The sequence below is a fragment of the Cloeon dipterum genome, chromosome 2, assembly GCF_949628265.1.
Source record: "Cloeon dipterum chromosome 2, ieCloDipt1.1, whole genome shotgun sequence".
Taxonomy (NCBI): domain Eukaryota; kingdom Metazoa; phylum Arthropoda; class Insecta; order Ephemeroptera; family Baetidae; genus Cloeon; species Cloeon dipterum.
In genome coordinates this window covers 21,633,039-21,649,244 of record NC_088787.1, presented here as the reverse complement: position 1 = coordinate 21,649,244, position 16,206 = coordinate 21,633,039, and the positions used below count along the sequence as shown (strand labels likewise).

Below are 16,206 nucleotides of genomic sequence, written 5' to 3'. Positions count from 1 at the left end.
CGTTCTATTCTCTGTTCTTGTTTAATTTTTATTTTATTACACATTGATTCAAAGAAAAGATATTAAATCTGAGCTAAAAACCATTATATTCATTTGATTTCGTCTACGCGTGAAATCAGGAATTTTTATGTAGGGGTCAAAGCCCAGACAAAAGTTTGTGATTTTTCACAAATATTCCAACATAAGCGCTCTAGGAAAATCGCGTGGATAAATGTTACAGCTTGGAGCAGGTTTTCTTTTTTCCTAGAATAGTTTTCATTTTAAGAAATCGAGATCTACTAGCATTTTAAACTTTTGCCTTCAAGTTGAAATTGTCTTGGCTTTCCAAGAAATATGGGGATAAAATTTGAAATTTGCAAATTTCGTGTTTTCAGAATTTTCTAAAATTTGTGCTTTGGCACTCATAATCGCTGAAGTATGAAGCTAAACTCGTACAAATAATTTTTCAAATATTGATTAAAAATTATCAAAAAATTTGCCAATCCAGATAGTAGACTTAAGACAACCTAGTAGCTTAACATGCGTATAAAGTTTCCAAAGTTCCGAGATTATTTTCCCTTGGGGGAATTTTCGTCTAATTTCATACCGTTGAATAGAATTTAAAAAAATCAATTTTTTCAGATAGTACGTGCTCTCTTGTTAGAAAAAGTTGGATATTTTTTGTAACCTTGTAAGTCACGAATGAAAAGCCAACGATTGTTTGTTTCCTTTAATTTGTCTTGCGGTTTAGGCGAGCCGCAAGAAACTTCAAACTGAGAGGTAGATTCTTTCCTAACTTAAAACACTGGTTTTTCTTTTAACTTATTGCAGCACTTTTTTTTATTTAATTGCTGTACAGTTAATTTGAATCCAAGATGATATACATTTTTATTCCTCGTCCAAACATTCGACAAGAAAAGCGTCAATTTTAACAATGAGGATGGGATAGTGAGCTGAATAATTTTTTTAGCAAATGGCACTACTGTAGCTGTTGTATAAAATCCGCAACAAGATTGGACTCAAGGGGGAGGGGGCAGGGGGAGAAAACCGTAAACTTAAATTAAAAAATAATATTCACAAGCAAGTGACAAGACACGGGGGTCAAACGGAATCAACAAGGCGAATCCAATGGGAGTTTGTGATTAGCAACGGGGGATGAATTCCTAGGTGCATTTTTATTTTTAAGGCTTGTGAGGAGATAAAAATGGCCGAGCGCTTGGCTCAGTTTCAGTTTTGATATCAAATCAGTCGACAAACATGACAAGCTCCTAAAATCCACTTAATTTTATTAACTCTTAGGAATGTGTTGTTGTTGATCAAAATCGCAGAAAAAAAGAGCCTGGAACTGGGAAATTAATTACAATAAAAATCAAAATCGGAATAGTTGGTGTGTAATAGACTATGATAGCATATCAACGATCACTACAAACAAGTATAATAAACCGCAGTTTCAATTATTTACACACTTGAACTTAGAAAATTATAAATAATAAATAATTAGGAAATAGCTTTGCATTCGAGTGTCTAGATATATATTTATATATTATCATCAATTTGATCAGCAGATTGAGGCCTTGTTTTTATCAAATTCAATTGAGAGTGTTCCTGCGAGCATTTTTGCCAAACCAATGTGTGTGAGACAGGCTGATAGGAAAATAAATTTGGTTGCATATTTGTATCACTGCTGCTGGCAGCATGGTACACGATAGTAGCCTCCGTCGTCAGCAGTGGGTTCTACGTGGATGGGCCGCACGTCGTCCACACACGAGCACCCACCAATGCCCGCAGCTCCAATTTGCACTTGCTTCACAGATACGATACGATAAATTTCTGCAAAACACAAACAAATACCATCAGAATCGGTTAATTTAGTCCCACGTCCGGGAAACCCCCAAGATTTCATCTTTTGTAATTAAAACAATGGTTGAGAAAAACGAAAAAAGATTGCTTGCTTACATTTCAGCCTCACTGACAGCACTGTTTGCGCACACTGTCAGCGCTTACGGTTGGTTTCACGTCTATTGGCTCAACATTTTGCGGGCGAATGGTGTCACCCTCTGGAGGATCTCTGATTTGCTTCTGAGATACGATCCGGTAGATCTCTAGCGATAAAAAGCACATCCATAAGCCACTATTTATTTACGCAACAGTTAAAATAAAAGGGAAACAAAAACCAATTTTAAACTCCTGACAGCTGTTATTGATTTATACTAACAGACAGGAATGATGGTAAATTTGGGGGGGGGTTAAATTATTTTTCTATTTCATTGTGAAGCAAAATGAAAAAGAGGGGAAAATATGCAGCAGTAATTTTTTGTTCCTGATATTAACATTTTGATCACTTCTAGTTTCATTTTGCTATAAAGAAAAGTTTGAAAAATGAATCTGTTCCACTTAAACAGAAAGTCTGCTTTCATGCTTTTTTAAATTAACAAAGTAAACTAGGATCACCAAGCGAAAAGCGAAAAATTTCGATCCAGACATTTAAGCGAGTTATGGCTCTGAATGTAAAAAATACATGAGGAATTTAACATAGAGATTGTTTCAAAATTGAATTTCGAAGCCATTAATCATATAATAATGAGTTTTATAGAATACTCATACTCCATTTAACGAGTTGAATCAATCAGTGAATCATTTTAAAAACTTCGATAGTTAATTATCTAACTTGAAAATTAAATAAATTTATATCAGAGCTTAAAAATTATGAAAATGTATGAAATGTGTAAAAAAGCAGGAAGTTTTTATCAACTTTTAAATACCTTTCAGTTTTTTTCTCTTAAGTCCCTTAAGTGGTTAAAATGCCAATAGAAAAATTAAGGGTAAAAAATTTCACTAAATTATCAAGTCGTGAGGAAAATTTACTTACGCGAAATTTAATCATGCACTTTTCCTCAAACTTACAGGATTATGGACTGTTTGAAAGATTTTGAGTGAGGTTAAATTTGGAAAAAAGGTTGCATGATTCATGTTCATTTGATGATCCCACAATTTCAGCGCGTGAAATTGAAAAAATAAGATGGGCCAAAGAGATAAAAAGCAACCGTGGGAAGTATCTGGTGGAGTGGAATATTTAACAATGCTATTGTCCTTTTGGAAAAAATGCCATAAAATGATAAAAAAAAGTTTCCATAATTAATTTTTAGCTTAAAACGTTTAATCCGAATAAACCCAAGTTTCAAAACCTTAACAGTCAGAACATTTAACAGATATCAACAACAAGAACTAATAAATAAGGTGCTGGACTCAAATTGTGTCAGGTTTATTAGCGAATGAACTATGAAATGGGAGGTCAGCGGTCAGGGACTAACCTGTAAGAATATTTTGGAAGGCTGCTTCTACATTGGTTGAGTCGAGGGCGGAGGTCTCGATGAAGCTGAGGCCGTTCTTCTCTGCGAAACCTCTCGCCTCGTCGGTGGGCACGGCGCGCAGGTGCCTCAAATCAGACTTGTTGCCCACCAGCATGATCACGATGTTCTGGTCGGCGTGGTCGCGCAGCTCCCGCAGCCACCGCTCCACATGTTCATAAGTCAGGTGCTTGGCGATGTCATAGACGAGCAGTGCGCCCACCGCCCCCCGGTAGTACGCGGAAGTAATTGCCCGGTACCTCTCCTGCCCGGCCGTGTCCCAGATCTGCGCTTTTATCGTCTTACCGTCAACCTGCCGAAACGATTCATATTTGGATTAAACAGCTGAATAAACAGAAAATTGTGAAATCTTATTACCTTACCTTGAAAAAAATACTATCAAAAAATAAGGAAAGGTAAATTTTTAAATGTTGCCATTCCACTTTTAGAGAAAATCGGCTCCAAATTTTTTTCACCACAAGGGATTAACAACTGATTTATTTCCACTGAATCAAACCTAAGTAATTTTAAAGCTGAGAGTATTTTTAACGCTATACTGCGTGAAAAGAACGGCTAGAATTCCAATAATGCAGATGAAATTTTCGTTTTGAACTTTGAAGAAAATCACATTAAGCAAAAAGATTATAGTTTCGCCTTTATTTTTACTATTTCAAAATTTATTGAATTAAATATCTGGCAAGATAATAGAAAAAAATGTCTCAAAATTAACCATTAAAATCATGAATATCTAAAAGACAACAGAACATATGACTGACCTACGTATGAATTTTGACCAGCAGTGGACTTCAATTAAGAACTTATTATTAGTTATAAAGAGTTCTCTGATATAGATTTAAATTAGGCGGAAACTCGCAATTTTCAACCTATTAGTCACTCACAAGTTAAAGCCTCTAGAGATTAAATTGTTTGCCAAGAATATTTCAAAATAGTCCTAGAGTATGAAGTTTTTAGAGAAAATGACAACAATTTAGGGTTAAAAGCATCAAAAACAGACTAAATTGCGTAGTATAGCTTATTATATTGCAAAAAACACCTTAACAGAAAAAGATAAAAACCGTACATTCTTACAAATACGGATCAGTTTCCGCAGCAGTCAGATAAGATTACGAGTTGTGTTAATTGCCTATTCAGATAGCACTTCGCTTATGGCTTATTTTACTGCTTTCTTAGTATTTTAAAAAGACTTTCTGACAGTTGAGTTAGGACTAAATAACAACGATATAAAAATGAAGTCATTTTCAAATCCTTAACAGACATGGAATTTTTAGTGGCAGTTTTCCTGCCTTTAGAAAATAGTGTTGGACAGGCGACAGCTCAAAATAATCATTTTTCAAAACATGTTTTAAAGGTAAGAGAATAAGGAGTGATGTAAATACCAGAATATTTCAAACAGTAAAAATATGAATCAATAGTTCCGGCAGTTATTATTTCTATTGAACAATTTTTTTTAATGGGGAATAAATTAATGTGTCACTGCTCAATTCTCAATATCCCCTCAGACTTATTACAATACACACAGAGAATTATTAGCAATTCGTAATCGTCTTAGTGGCTTCATTCCCTTCTGGTGTCTCACCTGTATACTTCTCGTGGCAAATTCCACGCCGATGGTAGACTTGGACTCCAGGTTGAACTCATTCCGTGTGAATCTCGAAAGCAGGTTACTTTTTCCGACTCCAGAATCGCCTATGAGCACAACTGCGGAGCAAAAGCGACGACATTAGAAACAAGAGAAGACAATGAGTCACACGCAGAATTACATCACTGCTGACTGGGTGGAAGCTATTGACTGACAAACCTTTTGACTCCCATTTGAAAGAAAAAAAAAACAGATACATAATAATGCGGGTAGCAACCCGGACAATTGACAAAATGATCTTGCCTCTTGCCCGAGGTGCGATGAAATCTACGAATCATTTTATTTAATTTTTTCAGACGTGTAGAAAGGAGCTGACAATTTTCCAGAAAATAAGAGTGGTGTATGTTATGGAATTTTTATGGGAAACGAGAAAAAATAAATGACGGATTATTGATCAGCTCAAATCACTCTGCTACAAATCAGACTCAACAATGTCAACTCCTTAAAAATTCAGAAATAAATCAAATTCGGCTCGTTCTTAAAGAATAAAGTCTTTTTTAATGGATTTAACAATTTTACCTTTAAATAAATAATCGTATTCGTCGTCTCGGTTGCCCATATCTGCCTAGCGTCAAACTGGAAAAATAAATCAGGATTTGCAGTCAGATCAATGCAGAGAACAAATCGGACGTGTTGACTTGATTAACTATTTAATCAGCTGTAATTTGGCACTTGAGTTTCGCATATTACACGTCCGATGATCACGATAATTAGAAATTGAAGCGCACAAACAACTTACAGAAACTGCAACGGTATTCAGTGAATCCAATATGGCGTCGAGCAATCATATGGGATACGCCCATTACATTTTTGAACACAAGCTTCCGCCAATCATCTGCTTCTTTTCCATTAATGCTATTTTATGCGATTTTGTCTAGATTTGATAATTTCCAAGACTGCAACATTGAAACAATATTTTTTTACAATGTTTTTCATGCCATGAAATTTTTTATTTATTTCATTTAATTTGATTTTAAATTAGTACATACATACTGTGTGTAATTAACATTCTAACATGTTGTTTTCTGTTTTGTGTGCTCAAACAAATTTAAGTTTAAAGAGCCAATCAGCGATCATAGAAAGAGGGCGTGTTTTTGTTGTTATTATTTTTCTCATGGACAAGCAGCTGCACAAGCTCCACGCCAGACAAGCCTGAAAAGTTGTTTTCAGGCTCTTGGCTCTTTGGAAATTCGTGGAAGGTTAAGTGTCTACACGAGCGATCAATTAATTTAATTTGTCAGTGAAATTAAGTAAAAATGTCTGAAGACGAGGTGGAAAAGTTTGAAATTACGGATCACGATTTGGAAAGCGAGTTTAATCCTTTTAGAAATCGAGGCCGGCTTTCGAAAAACAAACAAATCTATGGTATGTATCAAATCAAAATCAGCTGTTTTGTTCAATGTTCTATTTGAATCAATTTCTTAGGTATTTGGGCGGATGACAGTGATGATGATGTAGCAGGCAGTTCGTCGAGAAAACCCAGCTTTCACACCACGAAAAAGAGACAAAGCTACACGGCTCCAGTCAGTTTCGTGGCTGGTGGAGTTCAGCAAGCAGGGAAAAAGGATGAGAAAAAACCCAAAGAGGAAAATCAGGATGAGGAGGAAGACGATGACCCTCACCAAAATTCTTCTAGGTACATATTTTTAACTTGCATATGTATATGATAATCGTTAGTTTTTTTAAAACATATTTCTCCAGTGATGAGGAGCCTTCTCATCGCTCTGGCCTGGGAAAGCGCTCCGGCTTTGCAGGCAGTTCTAAATCTGGAAGGTCTGGGTTTGGGGCTAGCAGAAATTTTGAAATGGACGCAGACATTGCCGGCTTGAGGAAGAAAGGCGTCGATATGGCCAGCCGCAACATGATGTCAAAGGGTGTGGGCAGTTGGGAAAAACACACAAAGGGAATTGGTGCCAAGCTGCTGATGCAGGTGCGAATCCTTAACTTATTTAATGAATTATTTTCAGTAAAAATTGTTCCAGATGGGTTACCAACCTGGGAAAGGTCTGGGCAAGAACTTGCAGGGAATTTCTGCTCCAGTTGAAGCAGCGGTGAGAAAGGGCAGGGGCGCCATTGGAGCGTACGGACCTGAGGTGGGACAGCGGGTTGCTGGACAGAAGCGGGAGGAGAAGCTTGATTCGGACGAGGAGGAGGCTAAGGAGTTCAAGGACAAACTGTCTCAGTGGCGAAAAGGAGACAGCTCCATCAAGAAAAAAACCAGTAAGGTGAAGTACGTGTACAAGACGGCAGACCAGGTCATTGAGGAGGGCAAAGGAAAAATCGGTCCTTCAATCAAAGATTACAGGTAAGGATAGCTGCAGTGAAAAGGGATAGTTTTAGTTATTGCCTATCAAAGGAAAAAACAAAATGTAAGCTAACAATCACTAAAATTTTGATTTTAATGCCTTTTTGCCTTTAATATAGAGGTATGAACGTAGCTCATAGCTCAGCAGAGGCTCTAAAAAGGGGCCTTTCTAAGAGAGCTCTGATATTGCTACTTTTTCCTCAATTCAATCACCATTGTTTTTCTACAAAATATTAACAAAACGTATTTGTTTATTTTGATCATTTCTTTATTCTTCCTACAAGTCATACACAGTTTGAAATAAATTTTCATATAAAATACCTCCTTTTTCAGCAATTTATGCAAGGTAAAAGTGATCGACATGACAGGCCCAGAGCAGAGAGTGCTAAGCGGCTACCATGCGATCGCAGGCCAGCGGAAACCAATTGAAAATGAAGGCATCAAAGAAGAGCTGGTCCACTTTGACCTGCCCGAACTGATGCACAACCTGGACCTGATCGTCACCATGTGCGAGCAGGACATTCTGGATAAAGACAGGCAGGTGAGGAGCAACAAGGATCGACAAATCGTGATGGAGCAAGAAGTGGAGAAACTGGGCAACGTGATCGACTCGCAGGGAAAGCAAATCGAAAGTACAGAGTCAGTGCTCCAACTGATGGAGCAGCTGTGCGAGAAGCCTCTCTCACTGGACAAGGCAGCCAATTGCATCAAAGAACTGAAGGTTCGTTGCTATTTTTAATATTGATAAGATATTAAATAATGAATAATTTTCTAGGAAAAGCACAACTCAGATTATGAAATTTACGAAATGGGAACGATGGCATCGAACCTGGTGAGTCCCATTCTGCGAGAGAAACTCAAACTTTGGAAGCCCCTGGAGAACCCGGCCTTCATGATGCCCGAATTTAGGCGCTGGCAGAGGGTGCTTGAGAATGAAAAGAGCCACACGCTGAGCTCAGCCGCCGCCAAGGACCCCTTCCACACCCTGGTTTGGGGTTCGTGGACGCCCAGCATTAGAACTGCTGCCTGGTGAATTTTTTCTTATTCTGTTTCTTTTTCAAATCTAAAAAAGGAGTGAGAAAATTAGTTAAAAATAACAGATCAGTAAATAATAATACAATTTATCCAACAATTTCATTTTTGCGTTAAATAATAATAATAAATGATTTGGCTAGAATAGTGGTCACAATAACCCAAGTAAATCAGTATTAAATTTTAAACTTAATAAAACGATCCCCGTTTTTACTTTTTCTCCACAGAAATCAATAAAATCCCTTTTTTCAGTGAGTGGAACTGCAGGCAAAGTGGAAGCATGATCGCCGTGCTGGAGACATGGCGGGGCGTGGTGCCTGGCTGGATCATGAACTCGGTGGTGGACAACCTAGTGATGCCAAGGCTAGAGCAGGAGGTGGATAACTGGAATCCGCTTACGGACGTGGTGCCCGTGCACCAGTGGCTGCACCCATGGATCCCGTTTGCCGAAAAGCGGCTCATTGACAACGTCTACCCGGTCATCAGGCGAAAACTGTCATCGGCGCTCACCGCATGGCACCCATCCGACAAGTCGGCGCTTCTCATGCTACGGCCTTGGAAGAATGTCTTTCCGCAAGGTGATATGGATGCTTTCCTTGTCACCAACATCCTGCCAAAGCTGCAAAAGGCCATGCAGGAGCTTGTCATCAATCCACACCACCAGCAATTGGGTACGTCGTAGAATTCACATAAATTTTGAACAGCCCATTTTATAGGAATGTGTGGGATGTTTTCTGTAAATAATATTTTAATTAAATTAAATAATCAAATGACACTAAATACCGTTTCAATAGAAAAACATAAATATTTTCATACATATAAGCCAAGGTATGTCTAATTTATTTCATTATAAATATCAAATTTATTTGTTCTTCCTTTTTCCCTTTAAAATTTTAAAGGAATAAGACATACTATAATATACCATGTTAGGTAATTTGTTTAAATATATATATATATATATAATTGGATGTTTTACTTCCTTGAGAATTTATTATACAAATAGTAGAGGTTATAACAATATTTAAACAAGCTTTTATATTAAATTTTTGTTATTTTCACAATTCGTCCTGGTCCCAGTAAAATTGCGCAACGTTCAACAAACACCCAAATTTTCATGGTCGAATTGATTGTTGACCTTTTCTTGCAACAAGGAAATTCGCGTTCGGTTGTTGAAAGTTGCGCAATTTTACCGGGACCAGGACGAATTGATTTTTTGATTTTCATTTTTTTAACGCTTGAGAAAAATTTCTTTTGGGTGGCATCCCTTAGTATAGTACGAGAATCTTATAATTGAGATAAACTGACAAGGGAGGGAAAGTTTCTTATTAGATTAACAATTTTCATTTTCGATTAGGCCGTATCAATTTAAACGTTTCATTTATTATATTTGCTTTGATATTTCCAGACCAATGGAATTGGGTGATTGAGTGGAACGAGTTGTTGCCCCTGTACGCGATGACAACGTTGCTGGAGAAATTCTTCTTCCCACAATGGCTGCATGTGCTCACTATGTGGTTGAGCCACAGTCCGAATTTTGATGAGATTAAAAACTGGTACCTGGGCTGGAAGAACCTGTTCCCTACACTCATCAAGAATCAACCAGTAGTGAAAGGTGAGGGACAAATTTTTATGAATTCAAATCGATTTTAATCAATTTTTTAGGAAAACTGACGGAAGCATTGCAATTGATGAACCGCGCAGCAGACGCAGTGAGTCGAAACCAAAGTCTCGCCTTCCTCACGGCCCCACCACCCCCGCCGCCTCCCACGCAACGAGAAGCTCAAGAGGTAAAATTAAATTGTTTCTCCCTTTTTCATGAACTCAAATTTATCTTCTTTTGCAGTTGATGGCTGAGGCGGTGCGGACCGCTGGGCAAATTCCACATGGATTCAGGGAGTTACTCCAGAAAAAGTGCGAGGAGCGGGGAATCCTGTTCGTGCCCATTCCGAATCGTTACCACGAGGCCAAGCAAGTGTATCGCTGTGGAAAAATCCAAGTGTATTTGGATCGAAGTGTTTTGTTTATTTGCAAGAGCAATACAAACATTTGGGTGCCATCAGATTTGCAGTCAGCTCTGGATGCTGCAATGTAATGTTATTGCACTAGCACGAAAAATTAGATAAAATTAAAAAACTTGAAGAATGATTTTTCTCATTAATTCCTACAAGTATCAGTTGTATTATTCAAATAGTATAATATAACATAATCAATTATCTGCATATGCTGAGGTCATCCCTGAGGTCAAATAAAACCATCAGAACAGGTGAGAAATCCAACCTTGGCAGCAAGGTAACCCTCAAGCGATCGATATTATTAAATCTTTCGTGTAGTCACTTTAACGACGTGTCTTATGGGCTCTGTAATTTCGATCTGCAAGATCTACACCGTTGGAATGGCTAAGTTAAGAGCTTTCAGCTAATGTCTAATTTAACCAATTGGAAGCCAATTTCGTCTTGCCTTGTCGGTCGTTTTCCATTCCTTGAGGCTTTCGCGCAAATAAAATTCAAAACTAGAATGACTCCCCACTTTTCGACCGCGCCCACCTTGCGGTGAAAGAGTGGGTCAGGTGTGGACTGTGGAGACATCCAACCACAACCAAAAATCAAAACAACTGTCAAACTCTTGAATATTATTCAATTTAAATTCATTGGATGTAATTTTAAGAGAACTTTGATCAACAACTATGGCGTGGAAGAATCAGAATAATCAGCGCTGGGCTCCAAACCCGAAACAAAACCAATATTACTCAGATCGTACGGAAAACGGCTTTTCCTCAAGTTATAACACAATCATAATTCGCTGATGAAATTGCAGTTCCTCCGCCGCCGATGCCTCAGTTCGACCGGAATTTCACCATTCCCTCGTGCCCACCGGGTGGCCCCCCCTTTCGACCCGAACCGCGTTTCAGGTCGCCAATGACGGACGTCGAGTACGATGGCCCGCCGGGCGAGAGGAAGAAGCGGTTCCCCTACCGAGGGCCCGCGCCACACAGGAACCCCGCTCCTGGGCCGCTGGGGCTGACCGGGCCTTGGCAGAACATGGGAGGGGCTCCTCCGGTGCCCAACTTCCGCATCAACAGGCGTGGATCCTTCAGAGGCCGAGCGCCCGGCCCCCTCAGGCCGCCGCCGCCGCATTTCACCAATGGAGGGCCACCTCCGGGAAATTTCCATCCGCCGCCGGCGCTTTTTGTAAAGGATTTTCCCAAATTTAAGAAAGCCAGTCCGTATAATATGACTGTCAATCCAACGGGAAAGGTGGACGTTGCGGCTGCTAAGCAAAAATGTAAAGTAAACTTTATTACACATGAAATAAATAGTCTCGATGCCCTTGGCATGGGTATTCAGATCTTAATGAAATTTGGTGAAGGGCAGTTCACACCATCTTTAATGCTACAAGTGATCGTTTGTCATAGAGAAATAATTATCATATTTACATTTTAACATATCTTTACGTAAAATAAAAAAATATTATGCTGTTAATTTCAGCGGAATTCCCAGAAGGGAATTGCAAACAAAGTAATCAAAAGTATACATCAACATCGCTCTCAATTCATAATTCATGACACATTGAAAAAAATGCTATTTTTATTACATCTTTAAGTTGTAAAATTTAAACTGGAAATAATAATATTTTTTTAAAAATGTGATGGTTTGTTGGAGAGTATTATATGAAATCATGGAAAAATTACTCTGCCATCGAGTTGCCATTTTTCATACCCCTTGTTTGCTCTTAAATTTTGTATCCATATCAGGGAATTTCCTTACAAATAACTTAAATTTAATTGATTTTGAGCAATCCATCTCCATGTTATGTTTCTTACATTTTCAGTGCTTGAAACTGTGCTGGACAAAAAATACGTCGGCCTGCCCAAGGAGCTGCTCGACATGTTCAGTCCTCTCAAGTGTGATCTCTGTAATGCTAAGGTGCGTTCACAAAAAATCCTTCCTCTCCCGGCCTAATCATTAAAATTAGATGAACTCAAACGCCATGGCCAAGCTGCACTACAGCGGCAAAACTCACGAGAAGAAGGTGCGGCAGTTCATGAGTAACCATGGCGAAGGAGCACCTCCGGCAGCCCCTGCGGCAAAGAAACCAAAGCTGTCTGAGGAGGAAAAGCCGATTCTGATCACGGCCAAAATGCAGCTGGACGAGGAGGGCGCGTCAGCTCCAGCAACTGAAGACGCGGCGTCCCAACAAAATGAGAAGACTGCCACAGCTGTAAGACTAAAGTTTATTTAATTGTCAATTTAACAATCAACTCTATTTGAAAACCAAACCTCAGGCTTTTTTATTGAACAATTTTTAGACGTTCTTAAAGCAATTTGCGTGAACTTTCAATGTGAGAATCTGAGTGATGTTCAGGGGTTGAGTGAAGGCTGATTTGCACCTACGTTTGACTCTTGCATTTTTTTTGGAATTGGGAGGATTGTGAAAGCTTTCTGACTTGCTACTTGCTGCTTTGCACCTTTACGTGAATTGGTTTCACAGGAAGAATGTCTAGTGTTTCAATTAAAGACCCCATTGTGAGCTAGTCCTTTTCTGGACTCGGCTTTCTCTGATGTATTTGTTTAAATTTGTACTAATTGCTGCTCCTAAACCAACTCTGTCTATTTTCAATAGTGTTGATTTTAGACTTAAAAATTGTCCTATTTTAATTTAGGTGATCCAGAGCCAAAAAATGGAGTGCGTGCACTGCAATGTGTCTTTTGTGAATCCCAATCAGGCGACGCAGCATTTCATGAGCAGAAACCACTCGAGGAAAATGAAAGGATTGGATCCTCCGAAAAACGCAAAGTACTACAATCCTGACACGTGCGAGTGGCAAGCCAAGTATGAATTCCATTAAAATATGAGACATGACATTTAGCAAATATTATTTTTTCAGACCGATGGCCCTGCCAGCAGAAGACCCAACTGGAAGATTTGGCATTGGATCTGAATTCTCAAGGCCGCTCGACTCTCCTCCGTTTGTGTCGTCCACGTCGAAAGCGCCGCCCGACAAGTCATTGAAGTAAGTGATGCAATTCAATCAAATGTTTCTGTATTTTTAAAAATAGGGTCAGAGCTCTAGGTACTGCTCAAATTTTTCAAATGTGTGTGTTAATTTAATAATTACATAAATTATGAAGCACAAAACTTTTGAAAGACAGTATACAAAATTCAATATACTTTAAATTCATTTCTAAACCCTGAAAAGGACTGAGCACTAGCATCAGTTGTTTGAATATTCTAGATACATTTTCTAATACATAAATTTTGTTCCTCCTTTTTGCAGAGTGTACTGTGATGTTTGCGACTGCTTCACCACGTCAGAGGAGCAGATGCAGAACCATCTCAAGGGCAGTAGACACCAGAAGAAATGGGCTGCCAAACAGAAGGCCCAGGCAAACTTGCCGCAAGGCATTTTCCTAGGTATTTTTTTAAATTTTCATTTTGGAATTAACTTATTCTTATTGTAGAAGAGCCTGCTCCGAAAGAGCCGTCAATCAACGCGGTCATCAAGGAGTTGAAGCAGGTCGGCAAAAAGGCAGCCGCCGCCACTGACATGTCTAATTACCGCACTCCCTCAGGTAATGGCGGGTAAACGTTTTTAGCCTCTGTCCGACAGTTGCTAATCCTTACTGCATTGATGAATGCTTTATATTCTTATTAGTATTATTTTTTAGAAAAGTTAAGAAATAAATGGTATCTTCTAAAGGTATTATTTGTGAATTCGTAATTGCTTGCAGGCAACTACTACTGCTCGATCTGCAATCTGTCTGTGAATTCCGAGAGCCAGTTCAAGTCTCATTCGGACAGCAAGAAGCACAAAGCTAAGCTGGCTGGTGGAAAACCTTCACCGTCTGGCAAAAATGGGTCCGCCAAGTGGGAACCGCCGCCTGCACTTGAAGAGAAAACCTCCAACAGCAGCTTTGGCCTCATCCCAGCTGATGACGAGCCTTCCAGGAACTGAATTTTAGTTCTTAACGTAGAAACAATTTTCTGTGCAAAGGGACAGTTTCTGAGTCCCTATTATTAGCCTGCTTTTAATTTATTTGCCAAGCAGCATATTCTGATCGTAAATGAAAGTTGTTACCAATTTCTTAAATTTGCTTTTTGTGTCAGAAAGACTATTTCGTCCTGGTCGCGGTAAAATTGCGCATCTTTCAACAAACACCAAAACTTTCACTGTTGAATTGATTTTTGCCCTTTTCTGGCAAGAAGGAAATTCACGTTTGGTTTTAGAAAGTTTCGCAATTTTTCCGCTACTAGGACGGAAAATGAATAGAAATTTTCAAGTTGTAATGACAAAATTTTTTTACACTGGTTGAAGTATATAGCCTTAAAAACTGTGGAAAATCCTTTTGACTTTTACTTGAAATACTTTCTATAAATGAGGAAAACGTTAACATTTTCCCAGGTCGCGGTTTAAATTTCTACATGCTAATCAAGCGGCGAGCTCTGTCTCCTTCTCTCCTTATTGGAAATCATTTATTTCGCTAAAAGGGAAATTTGGCTCACATTTTGCAAATTATTGAATAGATCGTGACAAGACAGATTGAAAATTCAAACGAAAAAGTATTTGACAGATTTATTAATTTTTCGAGAAATTTGGCTAACTCTGAAAGTTACCTGTTCCTTGGTCCTGATTTCATTATTTCACTGTTGCTTAATAAATTCCACAAACAATAATCTCAATGAACCCCTTACTTGCTATATACAACAATTCAAAATGTTCTTAAACATTGGCCTTCAAACAGTTGAAATTTGATATTTTTTGTACTGATAATTATAATTAACTATCTCTGTGAGGATAATTAAATTATTTTAAGGATTGGAATGACCAAAATAACGCGTAGACTCTCTTTGGTTGTACCAACATATCTGATCAGTATAGTACCGTTCTGACGTTGCTATTTGTGATTTTAAACGAACCATGCATGTTTGGAACGGAAAGTGTAAATGTTTCAATAAATTAGCCTAGTTCAAACATACACTATTTATTTTCACTTGCAGGAAGACAATTAATTCCGCTGGCAAATTGTTATCTACACGCGCTAAACGAAACACCCTGCCCACGTTGAATAATAATATTCCGGGCGCGCGGGCGAGTAATAAAGTCTCGAATTACCATGCAATTTAATACGTTAAGTTTGCACGGAGGAGGCGGAACACATACATCCAGACGCAGTTATTCTAGAGGTGGCACGTCATGGCTGCGATAAGAAAGTGAAACTCCTCTTCTCTGTGTGGCGGAAGGGGCGAACGCTTTATCAGATGCATGCAGCCCTTGTTAAGGCACAGTGCGCGAGTGTGTCAGACGCGCGCCGCGAAGAAAAATGCCTCATCCACCCCTGCTTTTGCACCTTGCCTTAACTGCCGTTTTCCTTTTCCTATTTATCTTTACTCAAATCACCCCCCCTTAATGCGAGCTAAAATATCGCTTCCTCCGCGTCTGCATGTCTTCATCTGCGATTTTTGACGCTTTTTGGAAGGCATCAGATGATTTTGTAAGGGAGGAATATTTTGCTTCTTCTAGAATTTCATTTTGTTGGTCTAGGACCACTTAAAACTTAGTATTTTTAGATCTTTTTTTTCAATTTAATTTATTTGTATTTTATATGTCGCACTAATACATAAATATCTGCCAATCTGATTTATTTTTGATGAAATTTTATAAAAATTAAATAATTTCATTGTTGTCCCGATACTCAAATTGCTAAAAATAGAAGTAATAAGTGGATTCAGTACTGAAAAATTAAGAATGAAAGTTGCATTATTTACCTTAAATACATCTGAAAATTGGGAAACAATTGCGAAACAATCAACTCCAGAGTTTGCATGCTAATCAGGCAGCAAGCACTGCTCTCTCCTTTTTGAAAATCATGATTTATTTCCCCAGA

At 38.5% G+C, this 16,206-nt stretch overlaps 3 protein-coding genes across 5 annotated transcripts; 2 read left to right on the top strand and 1 right to left on the bottom strand.

Moving 5' to 3' along the window:
• Positions 1-788: 788 nt before the first annotated feature.
• Positions 789-5,825, bottom strand: LOC135935258 (ras-related protein Rab-11A-like). Of its 3 annotated transcripts, XM_065477454.1 has the most exons (6): positions 5,726-5,821; positions 5,506-5,562; positions 4,924-5,045; positions 3,291-3,639; positions 1,936-2,081; positions 1,668-1,809 (listed from the first exon to the last, which is right to left on the bottom strand). In XM_065477454.1, exons 2-5 carry the CDS (start codon positions 5,543-5,545, stop codon positions 1,945-1,947), a joined length of 648 nt encoding a protein of 215 aa, XP_065333526.1. In that variant the 5' UTR covers positions 5,546-5,562; positions 5,726-5,821; the 3' UTR covers positions 1,668-1,809; positions 1,936-1,944. The 3 variants fall into 3 exon arrangements, with proteins under 3 accessions (XP_065333524.1, XP_065333525.1, XP_065333526.1); XM_065477452.1 differs by lacking the exon at positions 1,936-2,081 and having other exon boundaries at positions 789-1,809; positions 5,726-5,825; XM_065477453.1 differs by lacking the exons at positions 1,936-2,081; positions 5,726-5,821 and adding an exon at positions 5,625-5,717 and having other exon boundaries at positions 789-1,809.
• Positions 5,826-6,111: 286 nt separating this feature from the next.
• On the top strand, positions 6,112-10,465 carry sip1 (septin interacting protein 1). Its single transcript, XM_065477448.1, has 10 exons — positions 6,112-6,351; positions 6,412-6,622; positions 6,688-6,916; positions 6,969-7,291; positions 7,625-8,012; positions 8,067-8,320; positions 8,576-8,994; positions 9,729-9,935; positions 9,986-10,110; positions 10,167-10,465. Exons 1-10 carry the CDS (start codon positions 6,243-6,245, stop codon positions 10,413-10,415), a joined length of 2,514 nt encoding a protein of 837 aa, XP_065333520.1. The 5' UTR covers positions 6,112-6,242; the 3' UTR covers positions 10,416-10,465.
• A 431-nt stretch (positions 10,466-10,896) lies between these two features.
• Positions 10,897-15,295, top strand: LOC135936576 (zinc finger protein 385B). Its single transcript, XM_065479438.1, has 9 exons — positions 10,897-11,076; positions 11,138-11,605; positions 12,152-12,246; positions 12,296-12,541; positions 12,984-13,153; positions 13,209-13,334; positions 13,599-13,735; positions 13,783-13,893; positions 14,053-15,295. The coding sequence occupies exons 1-9, from the start codon at positions 11,007-11,009 to the stop codon at positions 14,274-14,276; spliced, it is 1,647 nt and encodes a 548-aa protein (XP_065335510.1). The 5' UTR covers positions 10,897-11,006; the 3' UTR covers positions 14,277-15,295.
• Positions 15,296-16,206: the final 911 nt, after the last annotated feature.